Source organism: Neofelis nebulosa, chromosome 11, assembly GCF_028018385.1.
Source record: "Neofelis nebulosa isolate mNeoNeb1 chromosome 11, mNeoNeb1.pri, whole genome shotgun sequence".
Taxonomy (NCBI): Eukaryota; Metazoa; Chordata; class Mammalia; order Carnivora; family Felidae; genus Neofelis; species Neofelis nebulosa.
In genome coordinates this window covers 61,619,885-61,636,232 of record NC_080792.1, presented here as the reverse complement: position 1 = coordinate 61,636,232, position 16,348 = coordinate 61,619,885, and the positions used below count along the sequence as shown (strand labels likewise).

Here is a 16,348-nt window from a genome sequence, read left to right as displayed (position 1 = left end):
CTTCTCTCCTACCATCACACTAGTCACATGGCATTGTGACTGCCTGTTGATATGTCCTTCTGCCCACAAGGCTATAAGCTCTGTGAGGGGAAGGCCAACCATCTGCCTCCTTGTAACACAGTAGGCTGTGGACAAATCAATAAATGAATGAATGTCTTTTCTTTGGAAATTCCATTGTGAATTCAACGTTTGTTAAGACATGGCTCTTCTTGAACAAGCACGAGCTGTACTCTGAACCAAAGCCAGAAGTTTCTATAACATGAGGAATATGGCTTTCTAAATAACTGTGATAACTTTGAGGGAAAAATACCAGCTTACTATTATGATCTGGATGTCTAAGGACCAAATGTTTAGGAAAAGCCAAAAAAAAAAAAAAAGACGTATTTATCAGCACAAATACCAGTTGCTCTACAAGTAAATAAAATTTCTATTAGGATAAAATATCTTGGATGAGCCCCCCAAAAGAAAAAGAAACAAAAAGAAATAAAAAAGAACAAGACATTGTGCTCTAATGAAACTGATATGCTGGGTGTTAGAAAAACAATTACAATGGTAAATTCTAGGGCCAATATTGTGCAGAAAATGAAGTCCCTGTTCATGCACATAGTGAGGGCCCGTGGTGGCACAAAGCTCCTCAGAGTAAATGTAGGTCCCCTACTGGAAATTCTTTCTACTGGGCTCCAAGTTAGTGAACAAAGGCCAGGAACTGCTTCCCTATAAATGGCTTCTGAAATAAACATTTTGTTTATCCTGGCAGAGGGAAGGAATAGTCTCTAAGAGCACTGGTGGTATAAACAGAAGTGTGTTAACCTAAAACACAAATCAAAATGATAGATTCTGGAAATTCCATATGAGACAAGCTGATGATTATCAGATTATTTAGCACCATGGGTCTGATGGAATCAGCAAGGCTGGTGTCCCTGACATGGGCAGAGCTGTCTAGGCATTGCCTTTAATACCTAGCTTTCTTCCCGGTCTTTCCCCTTAAAGCTACAAGATTGGGGCAAAAACTGGAAGAAGGGTGGAGTCTAGGAAGAAGAAGGTAGTGTGGCCCGGTGACCTCTTGTTAAAAGAGAAAATCAGGTTGTTGGGGAAAAGAGGTTGAAGGGAAGGAAAAGATAAGAAAAGATGGATAGGAAGGTTTAGAATGAGCTTCAGTATCTATCACACTCCTTCTCAACCTAAGATCTGAAAAATAATATGTAAGTGTGCTTTTGTCCGTTTTTAGGACAGAGCCAGAGAGGGGGAATGTGGACTAGTCTCTATAGAGATCAACATGGTCTGTGTTACTGCTCTTCCTGAGGCCAAAATGAGCGATGTCCAGTGAGGTGGTCTGTGCCCAGAGGGGGCTCTAGATGACCAGTCTGTCTTTGACCTCTCGTAGCATCCCAGATCTTTGTAAGGGTGACTTGGTACCAAACACTTTCTTGTTACTCTTCTAGTTTAGGTTTTCAAGGCCTTGTGCCAAACCCTTCTTGGATTGGTTTCTCCAGAAGGGGTTTCTTAACTTATTGCAGGTTCTACAGGCAAGCTCAGACAAGAGCACAGTGCAATATTACTTCTAGACAGATACTTAAAGAGAAACCACTTGATTTCATGGCCTGACCCACCTTGATGCCAGGATCTGTGAAGCTTTTATATCAGCCACAACATGTAGGAAATAGTAACTCATGAAAACTCTTCTCTGCAGTAGGAGGAAGGCAAAACATATACTGTCCCAAATAATTCCTGCTTCACCACTGGGGAGTTTACATGAGGAATCATCATCAGCTGGGGTCAAAAAGTAGAAAAAAAAAACAAATTAAAATTAGCATCCATTTTCATTGTTATTTTATAATATCTGTGGCATAATCAGGCTTGGGAAATCCCACAGGCCTCAGAACAATATTCTGATGCATGGACTCACTTATGGATGGATTTATTTACAAGCAAAGATACACATTTCAACTCCAATGTCAACACTGATTTGTAAGACTGACCACAAGTAACAGTGTAAAGCACAGACAGGACTCTTCACCAAGGGTGCCTCCTCAGGACTTCTCTCTCTGGGAGAGAGAGGTTTCTTTCTCCCTGAACAAGGGCCATGGAGAAATAATGTCTCTATGTCCCAATGCCAGAGGCAATGCTCTGATATGAACAAATAAACAAACAGAAAACAAAACAAAAAGCCCTGGCTATTCTGAGAATGGTAATCCGAGTATAACCAGAAGAGCAGTTAACACAGTATGGTCTGTTAGAAAAAGAGGTTATCAACAGATATCTTATCCTAAATCAAAACAAATTCCCAGTTGCTCTTCATCCTGGGCAAAGGGTAGCCTGGATTGGAAGCCACGGTGGAGAGAGTGCCATGGTCAAGTAGCCCCCATTTCGGGCACCATGGAGGACCAAGTGTGGTTTTGTCCTGGGTTCTGGTACAAGAGGCAGAGGATGGGAATGGAAACTTCTGCCTCTGCCCTGGGAGTCTAACTGCAGAAACCGTGGAGGTTCTTCTAGTTGCTTTCCTGAGTTTGAGGTTCCCTGAGCTTCCTGAGGAGAGAAAAATCTGGAAGTCAGAGGTACTCTGACTACCCAAGAATCTAGCTGCAAACACCACAGGTCTATGGACTTCTGTAACCCTTCCTAATGTAACTCAAAGAAGTTTGGGGAATTATTACAGGCCACATACAATCCCCAGACCTGCCAAGTCTTGTACGCTTCCAGAACATGACTAAACATGTCTAGAATAGGGGCACTTCATGGTATGGCAATAGAGTCATAATGTACTACAGTCCTATAGCCTCCATCTAGAAAGGGAATTGACCTCTTTTTTTCTGTTCTGTTTTGTTTTTTCATTTTATTTACTTTATTTAAGATAAGTTTTTTTTAGTGTTTGTTTATTTTTGAGAGAGAGAGAGAGAGAGAGAGAGAGAGAGAGAATGTGTACGCATGTGCATGCAAGTCGGGGAGGGGCAGAGAGAGAGGGAGACCCAGGATCTGAAGTAGGCTACAGGCTCTGGGCTGTCAGCACAGAGCCTAACCTGAGTCTCAAAGTCACGAACCGTGAGATCATGACCTGAGCTGAAGTTGGACACTTAACCAACTCAGCCACCCAGGCGCCCCTCATTTTATTTATTTGAGAGAGAGAGAGAGAGAGGGAGAGAGAGAGAGAGAGAGAGAGAGAGAGAGAGAGAGAGATAACACAAGTGGTGAGAGAGGCAGAAGGAGAGAAAGAATCTTAAGTACGTAGGGCTCAATCCTACAACCCTGGGATCATGACCTGAGCCGAAATCAAGAGTTGAAAGCTCAGTGGAGCCACCCAGGTGCCCCTGTGGCCCGATTTTAACATTAGAACAATACAACTGTTCTTCCTTCCCTGCCCTCCCACTTCCAAATTTGCTTTTCATACTTACGCATTTTATAGCCTTTGACTGTACAGGCCAGGCTGAACGCTTGGATCAACCAGCAACTATTTTGAACCAATTTTTCAATGTATCCACACGCTCCTATCTGAAAAACAAATGGGAGTGGCAAACTGTGAAACCCTGCACCCAGAAAAAGAGGTTGGTGTCTTGTGATCTCCGTAAGTGCAAGAATTCATGAAGTCTCTGTGCTAATGATTCCAGAGGTAACCTGTAGTACGTAAATTTCAGTCACCATGGGGCAATGCATTTGATGCTTTAGAAGTACCATAGTTGCCTGGGGGAAGATAAATCCCATGAGTAAAGGAAGAGTCTTTAGTGTGATGATTTTAGCACTTAGAAACCTCTGTCTTTTCACAGAGAAAATCTTGGACTATTGCAGGAACAAGATGAACTCTGTGATACCAAATGGGTGAGCAATGACCCCCAAGACTTTGATTTTGGTACAGTCACTTTCCCACAAGATCGGACAAATTACACCTATGCTGTTTGCCAGAAGATCATCACAAACATCAGCTGCATGGTTCAGTTCTTAGAATAGGAAAAGAGTATGTATTCTGAGCCTTTTTTGGCCAATTCTCTGGGAAAAGGATTATTCTTTGTCGATTGGCATGTAGTTGTCTCATAACAATGATGCATGTTAAGTTCACATCTTGAGGGGAAAGGAGTTTAAACAAACAATCATTGCCAGCCAAAACATAAAGGTGATGACTGAATTGTGTGTATTTCCTGGGGATATGTGAGGTAGGAAAATGTCATTAGAATTTGCTTCCAAACTGGCAGTTACCCAGCTTGAGTTGCCCTGCCCATTGGAACACACTTTCCACGTGACGATACCTGTCCTCCATGGTCATGCTTTCATTTGGGTTCTCTAGGTTGGGAATCTCTTCCTCCCTTTGCCTCCCTGGACACCCTTGATTCTGGTTTTCAAGTCTCTGACAGGTTCAAATGGTATCATGTCTGGAAAGTCAGCTCCCAACTTACTTAAGCAAGGTGTGAGTCACTCCTTTTTTTTGTTCTGGTTTTCCGAAGATGTTGTGATAATTAGCATTAACAGACCAAATTATAATAACTAATAAGTAGGTTTGTTTTCCCTTTTAGAGTGTGAGTTCATTAGGGTAAAACTTGAAGGCAATACTGTACCTAGTTCTTCAAGAGAAAAGTAATGTCTAGCAAAGAACAAGTCTGCAATATAGGTTTACAGAATGAATGAATGAATGAATGGACTTTGTAGCTACACCATTTTCAGGACTGGTTGTAGGAATCGGCCTCTGGCAACAGATCCCTCACCATCACACTGGCTATTAAATAAAATGTTATTCTAGGGGCGCCTGGGTGGCGCAGTCGGTTAAGCGTCCGACTTCAGCCAGGTCACGATCTCACGGTCCGTGAGTTCGAGCCCCGCATCAGGCTCTGGGCTGATGGCTCAGAGCCTGGAGCCTGTTTCCAATTCTGTGTCTCCCTCTCTCTCTGTCCCTCCCCCGTTCATGCTCTGTCTCTCTCTGTCCCAAAAATAAATAAACGTTGAAAAAAAAATTAAAAAAAAAAATAAAATAAAATGTTATTCTGTAGTCCTGTCTCGTACCCTCTCCAAGAGCTTTCAATACTACCCCAAACGTAAATAAAGATCAGTGGGGTAAAATTGCTGCATAAAAGTCACTTTTACTATCAACTGGTCTTAGACAAAATTTCGGTGGTCTTAGACAAAGTAAATGACTTGAATACATATTCATGGCAACCTACACTTGGCTTTCCAAGACCTCTAAACACAGCAGTACATCTATCAAAAAAAATTTAAATGCCTTCATAGACTTGCCCGGCGAGCTCATCTTTAAGTAGCCAGGAAGGTGAGAAGCAGGAAATTCTCACATCACGTCTCCTCTAATGCACTATCACTACGAGAGAGTAGTGGACACAAGGATTCGCTTTGACTTAGGCCAGCTAGAAATGTATTAACTCGTTCAGCTCGTGCAAGGTTGCCGTTTAATTTCGTGAAACAAGTAAGTAACTTAAAAGCTGTCCTGTGAGCCAAAATATTTGATGCAATTCTAGGATTACTAGCGGGCAGTCTAAGTTACCTACCAGACCAAGGGACAAGTTTTACCCTGAAACATGGATATTTAATAGCAGAGCAGCTAAATTTTGCAGAGGAAGGACATCTGTTTTGCCTCAACCCTCTACTGGCTTAGCTGAGCCCTAATCAGGACCCTTCTGCCCTTTGAGGTAACCACAAAGTTGCATTCTCCTGTGTGTTTACATCTCATGGGTACATGAAATGTGCATTTAATAGCCCATTCTGCCTCATTCGCCACCCTACAGTGTTACAGAGAACTATGCTCATTTTATTTTGTACTTCCATAATGCTTTCTAGGCAAGCCAACGTGATATGCCTTTGGAAGAGATTCAGTGACTAATTCAGCTCATGAAAGAGCCATTTTGTAGCACAAAGTGTGAATGGTGATAAATTATCCCTCAGAAGAAAGGGGATTTTAACTGAAAAGTACATTTTAGGATGCAAATACACATCCTCTTGTCATGTGACCTTGAGATGCTGACCTTGCAGCATCTCATTTGGGGCTTTTAAGAGAGCAGGGTGACTGGCAATTGGGCTTTTAATAACCACTGAATGGATTGTTTACTCTTGTGCTGAAACCACAAATGTGTTATACAGTGGGAGGCACTTACTGATAATATGTTTTTCATCGTAATCACAAAAACGTTGTATGCAATCAGCCAGTCCCAATAGTGCAGGATGCTCCTGATGGGTTTCAGCAGCAAATCACCCCCAAAGAGCAGGAAATAGAAGCAGGCCACCAAGTAACCCATGCAAAAGATGCTGATCCTGGTTGTCCCCGTGATGAAGATGATTGTGAGGACAAACCAGAAGAGGTAGCTGAAGATGATCACTTTGGACATGTCTAAGTACGATCTGGAAAACAAAACCGAACCATCAAAGGGCAACGATACAAACACACAAAAAAACTAAGTAGAGAGATTCTGCTTTAATGAGGGTAGGAGTTCATATTACTCATTTGACTCTCTTGTAAGCAAGGCAGGCCGTGGGCTCAGTATTCATCTTTCATTCAACACTGCCAGGTCTGTAGGAGATTCTTGCCCAGTTAGTAAGAGACGAAGAGGTAAGCTGCGCAAATACTTGTTAGTATCTTATTTGGGCCAAATTTCCCACAAACAGCAGGATTTTCCGCCTATTACTGGAGTACTCAAAATTCCTCCCTATCTTCCTGTGGGAGGCATGAAAAATTAATTATATGTTAGAAGAAATTCTAAGATACAGATGCCTTCTGAAGCAAGAGAACAGGGAAGAATGGATTCACTTTCAATGAACTAGACATTAATAGATAAAACGAATCCGTGCTCTACCCGAAGGTCTTACTGGAGATGGAAGTCTGTCCCTGCAGATGAGTAGTAATTCTCACAAAGCATACACGGTCATGGTGAGGCTTGTAGGCTCTGTCCAACATTGTGTCTTTGGATGGCATCAAGATTCCTTTTTGGGGAGTAATTTTCCTTGTGACCTTCCTGATGAAAGGTGAGGCAGCCTGTAGGTCACTCACTGTGCAATAAATGGCAGCTGCTGGGAGCTTCGGAGCATGGGTCACTGACAGCTGAGGGAAGTGGTACCCACAGGCCAAGACCCATCTGTTTGTTTAATTAGAGCTTCTTTAACTTGAATGTTTTGCTTTAGCTATTTCTCTTCCCAGGTAAGGGCAAATGCATAGTAGAACCAATTGTAGGTCAGTTATTTGATGAATGAGCTGTGATTTTGTAAGAGTTAACAAGTAATTTCTTGATAAAATCTGGACTCCACTACTCAGCATCATTAGAGAACATCGTTCCTAAAAGTACACTGTCACATAAGCAACCTTTTGAACTTAACCCTTTGGGGACTAAAACACTCAATCCTTTAAAATTGTTTCCTGAAATGTTCATCTCAGATCTATTTCACTCTTCTTTACCTTCCTCCCCAAAGGAGAATGAATAACATGTAAGTATATGTCAGGATCCCGGAAGCACTGCAGGTGAAATTAATGATTCAGACGAGGGGTAACATGGGAAGGCCCACAGGGCCTTCTGGTGTGTGTGTGTACGTGTGTGCGCTCTGGAGTCAGCAGAATCAGCCTACTGGCATTCTGGGTGTGAGCGTGTGTGTGTACAGAAACGTGTGTGGTAGTGCACCATGTGCTTTCCATGGATTTCCCTTCCTTGCCTGCAGTTGCTTCTCATTCCTGCTCCAGGGGTCCTGGCCTCCACTCCTCAGCACTTCACCTGCTTTAGTCTCAGGTATCATTAAGACCAAGCGTGTGAGGGCCATATGGAAAAGTCTAGTCAAGGTGCCCTGAAGAGGAGCCTCATGGGCCCCGGAGCACATGAATGAGCCATGGTGGCATGTCATGAGGTTAAGAGGTTCCTTTCCAGAGCGGCCGAGCACGTGCCCACGGAGAGGGTGTGTGGGACTCCACGGTGCCCCTGACCGCCAAGTGCTTGCTAGCTTCCAGCTCGTGACTGTGCTTTGTGGTGGGTCACTCCCTGACGCGTACTTGTCCGGCAGCCCTAATTGGGAAACAGAACTAAAAGCTTGAAGTAACTCCATCTTGAAAAGATATCACTTTAAAAATCAGTGGTGCACAAGCATTATCTTGTTGATGTTTTAGGCTTTTCATAAGTGCACTGTAGAGTTGAATACATGTCTTTTTCCCTTTAAAATAGGGAAAAAGATGAGCTGCACTGATTTTTTTCCCCCCAGTATCACAGAAAAGAGGTAGAAAGTGGAAGTCCTAGCTTATATTCGTGTTTAGTATGATACATTATTCCTAGAAGGAATCTATAGGTCTACATAGCTTATCATTTTATTTATTTATTTATGTATGTATGTATGTATGTATTTATTTATTTATATTATTTTTTTTTTGAGAGAGAGAGAGCACGAGCTGGGGAGAGGCAGAGAGAGAGAGGGAGAGAGAGAATCCCAATCAGTGCAGAGCCCGACACAGGGCTTGAACTCACAAACCGTGAGATCATGACCTGAGCCATAATCAACAGTCAGATGCTTAACTGACTGAGCCACCCAGGCACCCCTACATAGCTTATCATTTTAAAGCAAATTCACTTATTGGTTTGTTCAGTATATGCTGAGCTCTTAGGCCGCAGAAGGGCCTCAGCTCCCAGGTACTGGAGCTGGGTTGACTGGCTTCAGATCCTTGCTCAGATTCCTGATCCACAAAATGGCAATAACAGTATCTCATAGGTGGTCGTTAGGGTCAGATGGCTTCATCCATGTAAAGCACCTGGAACAGAGACTGGCACTCTGCAAGCACTCAGTTACCGCTGTTATTAACATTGCTATATGCATTATAGGCCAAAGACTATCGGTACAGATGGGGGGCAGGCATGTACACGAAAAGTAAGTTAGAAGTGGACTTTGCCCTAAGTTGCCTATATTTTAGACTGGGGGTGGAATAGGTTGAGATTCTTCAAATAACAATCCCATGCAAACACGATACTCTGGGAGCCAGAAGCTAGGGAGCAAATCTCAGGTGAGGAGAGGCACGCTGGCTTGAACAAGACTGATCTCCACGTGGCACTGATGCACAGGCTCCCCGGGGCCCTGACAGCAGAACTGGAGGGTGGATGCTAGTTAGTGAGGATCGGCAAGTCCAAGGGCACACAGCTAGCGAGGAGGCATAGAACATCCCGCCAGCCTGTCAGATCCCCGACCACAGGGGTGGAGCTGGACTGTGAGAGTTGACTCTGGAGGCAGTGGGATGCCCGCCACAAAGTGGCATCAGGCGGAAAAAGCATGAGGTCTTGGGAACCCAGAGAACACAGAAGGAATGCATAGTGAGAAATTTCGTCAGGTTCAGACACACACTCTGCAGAGGGGACTATCAGGCTGCCCAGATGGGCTGCCAGACTGCAGAGGATGGTGGAGGACAGAGGAGGTGCTGCCGGGGGGAAGCCGGACACCCGAGGAGATGGCACATAAGTGGGGGGTGCCAGCACAGGACACACTGTGGTTCCCACGGAGCCCACTGGCTATGGGGGGCCAGGAAGGGGAAGAAGGACAGGGGACAAAGATGAGGAACAGGGGATCAGGATGGACAAGGGACGAAGAGGAGTTGGAACAGAAGATAAAGATGGGGGACAGTGAATAAGAGCAGGGGGTCTCTGCTGGAGCACCAGGAAGCAGTATCATGGGCACCAGTCAGTTTGTGTGTGACGAAGCGGAGGGAAACAGAGGGGACGTGTGTGGGTCATGCCGAGGAAAGCAGAAGCAGAACTGTAATTCTGAGACCCAGTCTCCCGATCGCCAAACCCTCTGCATTTATGAGCTTGGCATGTACAGGTAGGTGCCCAGTTTCCCAAGAATGGGGAGAAGGGACTGTGAGCCGAGGTACGTCTTCCAAGTGAAACACACATGCAAAATGGCTTTCGACCCGCACAGCCACCCTCACCTGCAGTGAATGAAATCTGGCACGGGGTTGTGCTGGCTGAAGGAGGCCGCGTCGAGGTTCATGCAGATCTCCACGTTGTCCCCTGCCATGATCCGCACTGCAGCCTTGTTTTCATCCTCAAAGATCTGCCTTTGCAAGGAGGCGCACAGGAGCAGCATGAAGTCATCTGGCAGGACAGAGAGATCACTGAGTCACCTTCTCCTCATCCGGGTTTCCATGATATAGGAAACAGTCCCCACATGGCAGGAGTGGCTCCCCAGATCCCGAGTGAGTTGCATTCCCAAAGTTCCCAATGTGCAGTTCTCCTTGGATTCTCATCTTGGGGCCAAGTCCCACCTTGCCCACCATGGAAGATGCAAGAGGGGGGCACAGACACAGGGGAGCCTGGATTTTGTTTACACATTGGTGGGTATGAGTATCAGGTGATAATCACTAGTCTTAGGACTTGCTTATGGGATGATGTTTACTTGCATTTATCTCCCACCAGAATTTTGAGGAGGCTAATCGAGTACACTTCTCCATCTTTATCTTTTTACTTATGGTAGAGGCAGGTACTTCCGGTTTTCTTCATCCTCTATGGGATCCCCCATTGTACTTGTAACCAGACCCTTTCCGGAGTGGACACGGCAACGAAGGCAGGGAGCTCAGGTGAAGATCATGGCCAGTTACAGGCTGGCAGCCTCCAGCACCAGTGGCTTCGTCGTACTTTATGTTCAACCTGAGTGTGAGTAGGCAGCATGGTCCCTCTGTAGGTGACCCTCTCATCTTAGGTGGGGCTGCTCCAACCTTGGGACCATCAGCCTGCCCTTGGAAGGGCCAGGGGCTACAGCCCGGCACCAGAGCAACTGCAGTTTGGGTAGCATCTTCCTGGCTTCTACCCTCTCAGTTTCAGCTTTCGTCTGTCTGTTCTAGCGGCCTGAAATAACCCACCTCACAAAATACAAGGCTTCCCTCTGCGGTCTGCCTGCTGGAAGGCGGAGGAGTGGTGGTGTGTGTGCGGGGGTGGGGGGTGGCGCTGGAGACTGGGTGTGTGTGGGGGGGTGGTAAAATCATGGAAGTGGATATGGTATTTCCAATGTTTATTTATTAATTTTGCAAATGTAATTGGGCAAGTAGAAGCCATTAAGGACCTGTGATATTAATGCATCAAGACAAGCTTTTACATGATCGCAAAGTGCAGTGGAAGAAGCGGGGGGGCACTAATGCATAACACACGAAGAAGACTTCGCAAAGAGAAAACCAAACCCCAGTGCTCCGTGGCCCCGGGGCTGCAACACTTACAGACAAGAAACACGGGGTTGGGCCGCACGATGAAGTCTGGGAAGTACAGCCACTTTATGATGTTGTCGTTGAAGCTAGCACCCTTGAATCTCCATGGGTAATCTGCAGGGAGGGAAGTGGTAAAGAGCAAAATCAATACACTTCTTCACTGCCCTCGCCCCAACTGTCCACAACATAAGGGCTGATTACAAGAGCGGCGGGCTCCTGGGGAGAGCCCACTCACCCCTGCAAGGAGCCGGAGGGACGCCGATGCAGATGAAATACTGGAAGGTGATGATGCATGCCAGGAAGCAGCAGTACTTGGGCCAGATCTCAGCAATGGCCTTTCTTCTGCGCCGATACAAGACAGCGATTAGCCAGCAGGCGTGAATCATGGCATAGAAATCCATTCGCTGACCGATTACATTAACTGACATTAGGAAACAGGTCTGTATAAGGATGAAAAGAAGAAAAAAAAAACAAAACAAAACCAAAAAACAAAAAACAATCGGATTTACAGAGAAGGGGAGTGGTGTCACCTGTCAGCCCTGGGCAGGTGCCTCAGAGACCTGCATTCCTGAGGGTAGGTCTGTCTACACACGTTCACCAAGTCTTGCCTCTTTGGGGTGTCTTTCAGCATGAAGACTGAAATAGTATATAAATTACTGCCAAGGGAAAGACTGACTACATCACTGTTAACAAGAGCCGCTTCACACTGTGAAGAGAATACAGCTATGATCTCTTCATGTTCCAAATGTGCTCCGTTAAGAGACAGGCACCTACCGCAACCCTTTCAGGTCAAAGCAGTTCATTTTGGCTCAAGTTAAACTTTCAGAAAGAATGCACAGAACACAAAGAAGATTTGTAACACATTAAAGAAACCAGTTAAAATGACAAAGTGGTATTCATGCATCTGTAAGGCTACAGAGATCCAGAGGGGCCAAGTTCATGGCTCCGGAGTATGGAGCACTGGCCTTGGTCTTAGAAAACTTTCAGCCAGGCCAGGTTAACCCTTTAGGAGAATCTCTTTCTGCTGATCTGAAGAAGACAGTCATCACAGCATGGAGGTGTACAAGTAAGCTCCAGTGGCCAACTGGCCAAAAACAGCGATTGGGATTTTCACAGAAAACAGAAAAAAATATACGTCAGCAAAGAAACTCACCTCCAGACCAAACTTGTAGAAGAAGTAATTTATGAAATATTTGGCACAATTAATAAGTCCATCATCTAGATGGAGTCTTGTAATGTCATGAAAGATGGTTTTAGACACAGGGGCCATGAGGTTGTTTCGACCTCGATAGTATTCCTGATGGCGGTAAATTGTAACCTCAAAGGCCAGAATGGCCAGCATCAGCAGATTATTCTACAAAGCAAGAAAACACAATTGTGCGAAGCCAAACGCTTGAGCTGGGTAATTTTAAACAATCCCCACAATATATTATTTCTTTTCCCATTCGTGGTGTCTAGAAGAACAATGCTTTATAAAATCCCCCCTCTATAAAAGCCTTGGGTTCAATGTTCATTTTCCCTATGGTACGGTAATGAGGTGGAGTTATGTGCATTCTGCCAATCAGGGTGATTCCCGTGATACTAGGATCTAGAAACTCTAGACAGAGGGCTGGTGATGCTCATACCTGTTTCTGGAAAAGTACACTACCCATAGGAAGATGCAGTGAGTGGTTGCCTGTGGAGGGTAGTCCACCTCGTTTGCAAGTAAAGGTGCAAAACAGTACAGGGCCATCTGGGAAACACACTAAAGCTGGAGCAGAAATCTTTTAACACCTCGGAAATCTGGCTAGAGAGAGCTGCACGCTGACAAGCATGCTCCTTATGACAAAGTAATCATAATCCTACTGAAAGTCGTTAACATTTATGGAACCTTATGTGGCCAGACACTGTTCTGATTGCTCTTTTCAAATACCAGCTCCTTTTACCCTTATAATAGGTCTTGATGGTGGAGAGCATTTGTATTGCTGCACATGATGTCTGTCATATGAGAAGAGAAAGCTACACACAAAAACGGGATGCCTTGTACATTTAAAAATTCCAGGCATTGGGGCGCCTGGGTGGCGCCGTCGGTTAAGCGTCCGACTTCAGCCAGGTCACGATCTTGCGGTCCGTGAGTTCGAGCCCCGCGTCAGACTCTGGGCTGATGGCTCGGAGCCTGGAGCCTGTTTCCGATTGTGTGTCTCCCTCTCTCTCTGCCCCTCCCCCGTTCATGCTCTGTCTCTCTCTGTCCCAAAAATAAATAAAAACGTTGAAAAAAAAATTTAAAAATTCCAGGCATTGAGTATAAATGCTTTTTTTTTTAAAAAGTGTTTCTGTCAGTGTGTTAGGAAGACTTCTCAGATCATCCAATCAAACTAAAATAGGAACAGTCTAAAGTATATACTGCTTTCATTCTGTTTGTTAGGACTGGTTGCAAGTTTCTTTTCAAAGATATGTTGTTTAAAATTGTATTCCCTTTAAATATAATACATGTCTTTCATTAAACATTATAGAGACATAGAACTCAGACAGCAAAAATTACTCATAAATCTACAGCTGCTTCTCAGAAATAACCACTATATACAATTTGGTATATTTTACTCAATGTTTTTCTTTGCATCTAGAAGAGATCATATGATGCATATGGTGTATTGAAATTTGCTTTTTTTTTAAAAAAAAAAGTTAATATATTTTGGACATCGTTCAACATCTCACAGTATCAGTCTACAATCTTTTAGCGGTTACATCATATTCCAGTGAATATTACATTTGTTATACTTTATTCAATCAATTTCAAACTACTTGATCAATTTGTTCGGTACAATGCAACACTGATGGTCATGTTTAGTCATTTGTTTTAAAGGTGACCCCAAATGTCACATAAAAAGGTTAGCTTCCTCTCAAATGTGATATCAGAGGTCTCAAGGCAGAGGATCTCAGGCATTAACTGTGCAGAGGCACAAGCGAAGCATGACGGAGGCCTTACCCTCAGGTAGACGAGCAGAGGGGAAGATTTCCTCAGGCCGACCCATTCTGTTGGGTCAATAGGAGTGCTGTAGAGTTGAGACTTGTTCAACTGGTGGATGGGTATATTCGTTTGGTTTTCATTTGGCTGAAAAGAAGAGAACATGGGGTTAAAAATTTCTCCTTCAGCTTCCAGCAAAGGGACCTGGTGGGGGCAGGGAGGGAAAGATCCACTTCAGGGGGAAGATCTTACTTAGCATGAGAAGAGAAGAAGGGTCAGAACATATCCAACATGGTTGAGGTGACTGAAAAGCCAGGCAGAATGTGCCTGGGGGTATGGGTTTCCCAATAACCGCCTAGCTTCCCTAAGCCCCAGTCAAGAAGATTCCCCTCTCTTTGAGGCTCACCAAGGAACAGTTAACGGAAAAGTTCTCAGGCTTAATGGTTTGCAGCTGGTACAACATTTTGCAGACGATGATCACACACGTCCAGACGGTGCAGACACTTGAAGCCAGACGGCGTAGCTTGGCATATGGCAGAGCAAAAGCCCAAGAAATCAAAAATACAGAGTTGAACAGTGATACCTGAAAACATAAAAATCAGAAATGGGGACAAAAATACATAATACGGCATAACATCCACACAATGCGGCAACTCAACTTACTCAGTTCAGCAGAGTTTGATGGAGTTCCCAGCACACACAGGGCATTGCCCTATGTGTGTATGTGTGGAGATATCTCACATGGCAGAAAGATACATAACCAGGATATGTTAATACAGCGTAGTAGTGGCTCAACTATAGATGGGAACAGGCTTCTATGAGAATACCCAGAGGGGGTCCTTGGCCAATGTGGAACTTCCAGAACATTTCCCGGAAGAGATACTGCCTGAGTGAAGCCTTGAAAGATGCATAAAGCCAGCCAAGCCAAGAAAGATGAGAAGCATATTCCAGGTAAAGGATGTATAAGAAAAGGCAGGAAAGCATGAGGTGGCATGGTAGGGACAGATGATCACAAACAACTGGAAATTCTGGAGTTGAACATAGTGAGCTGCAGCAGCAAATGAGGCTCAAGATGCAGCTGGGTGCTGAACTTTTATGGACCTTTTTTAAACCATGTTATGGCCTATGAACACCTTGTGCAGAAAATAGAGAGCCAAGGGGTGCCCGGGTGGCTCAGTCGGTTGGGCATCCGACTTCGGCTCAGCTCATGATCTTGCGGTTCGTGACTTCGAGCCCCGCATCCGGCTCTGCGCTGACAGCTCAGAGCCTGGAGCCTGCTTCGGATTCTGTGTCTCCTCCTCTCTCTGCCTCTCCCCTGCCCATGCTCTGTCTCTCTCTGTCTCTCAATAATAAATAAACGTTAAAAAAAATTAAAAAAAAAACAAAAAGAAAATAGAGAGCCAAGACTTCCCAGGGAAAATCTTCAGGAAAGACTTTAATTTGTTGAAATAAGTATGACTGAAGAATGGAGGTACATCACCTTCAATGAGAGGTGAGGAGACCAGCTTACATGTGCTGCCAGGAGAGCATGACCAGAGCCCAAACTAGGGCAGTGAGTGGAGCAGAGACGGGGATGAGTCACAGATTTGAGATGGGTCGTAAAACTAGCTGGAGTTGTTGGCTGGTTGGCTTGGAGGTGGTGATGGGTGGGGTAAAGGAGGAGCCAGAAGAATGCCTCCCAGGTTTCTGGCTTGGGAGCCAGAGCCTTGAGAAGATGACAGTGCCCTACTGAGATATGATCTTGTGGGGGGAGGGGGCAGGTGTAAAGAGGGAAGGCAGTGACTGAAGCTTGGGTGTAGACTCCATGTATGTTTATCAATCAGGTGATATGTCCACTCATTTCCAACTGTTCTCCATAGCCAATGGTTCGCTGAACAATATGGAAGCACAGCCATCTTACTCATCCATGGAAAACACTCATGTAATTAAAATAATATCTTAATATTGTTAAAGTAATGTCCTAAGAACATTCAATATTATCGGCATGAATTAATTAACATTAGCAGCATGTGCTCAATTGATAAAATTCAACAGGTACAAAGGGCTAAGCACACTATGGGCTATCAAAAACATGGATGCCTGTTTGGTCTATAAAACTAAAGAACAGGAAGTGTGGAGATTCCAGGACAGTATTTAATTCTGTAATTTGTTAGCTACTACTTTTCTACTTAATTATTTGTCACTGTCCAAGGCAAGGGACCTCTCTGGGAACTAAGGGCTGAAATATTAGGGTAGTAAGAACTGCCTTACAGAATTAATTGAGG

At 44.6% G+C, this 16,348-nt stretch overlaps 1 protein-coding gene across 3 annotated transcripts in view; it reads right to left on the bottom strand.

Moving 5' to 3' along the window:
* LOC131490416 (piezo-type mechanosensitive ion channel component 2) overlaps nucleotides 1-16,348 on the bottom strand; it is a 470,949-nt gene that overhangs the window by 75,555 nt on the left and 379,046 nt on the right. For all 3 annotated transcript variants that reach the window (XM_058692724.1, XM_058692725.1, XM_058692726.1), the window contains 9 exons: nucleotides 14,491-14,667; nucleotides 14,106-14,231; nucleotides 12,294-12,494; nucleotides 11,376-11,580; nucleotides 11,153-11,254; nucleotides 9,872-10,037; nucleotides 6,084-6,327; nucleotides 3,390-3,486; nucleotides 1,611-1,770 (listed from right to left, as the gene is read on the bottom strand). In XM_058692724.1, the coding sequence (XP_058548707.1) occupies nucleotides 1,611-1,770; nucleotides 3,390-3,486; nucleotides 6,084-6,327; nucleotides 9,872-10,037; nucleotides 11,153-11,254; nucleotides 11,376-11,580; nucleotides 12,294-12,494; nucleotides 14,106-14,231; nucleotides 14,491-14,667 (1,478 nt within the window). The remainder of the gene's footprint in view (nucleotides 1-1,610; nucleotides 1,771-3,389; nucleotides 3,487-6,083; nucleotides 6,328-9,871; nucleotides 10,038-11,152; nucleotides 11,255-11,375; nucleotides 11,581-12,293; nucleotides 12,495-14,105; nucleotides 14,232-14,490; nucleotides 14,668-16,348) is intronic.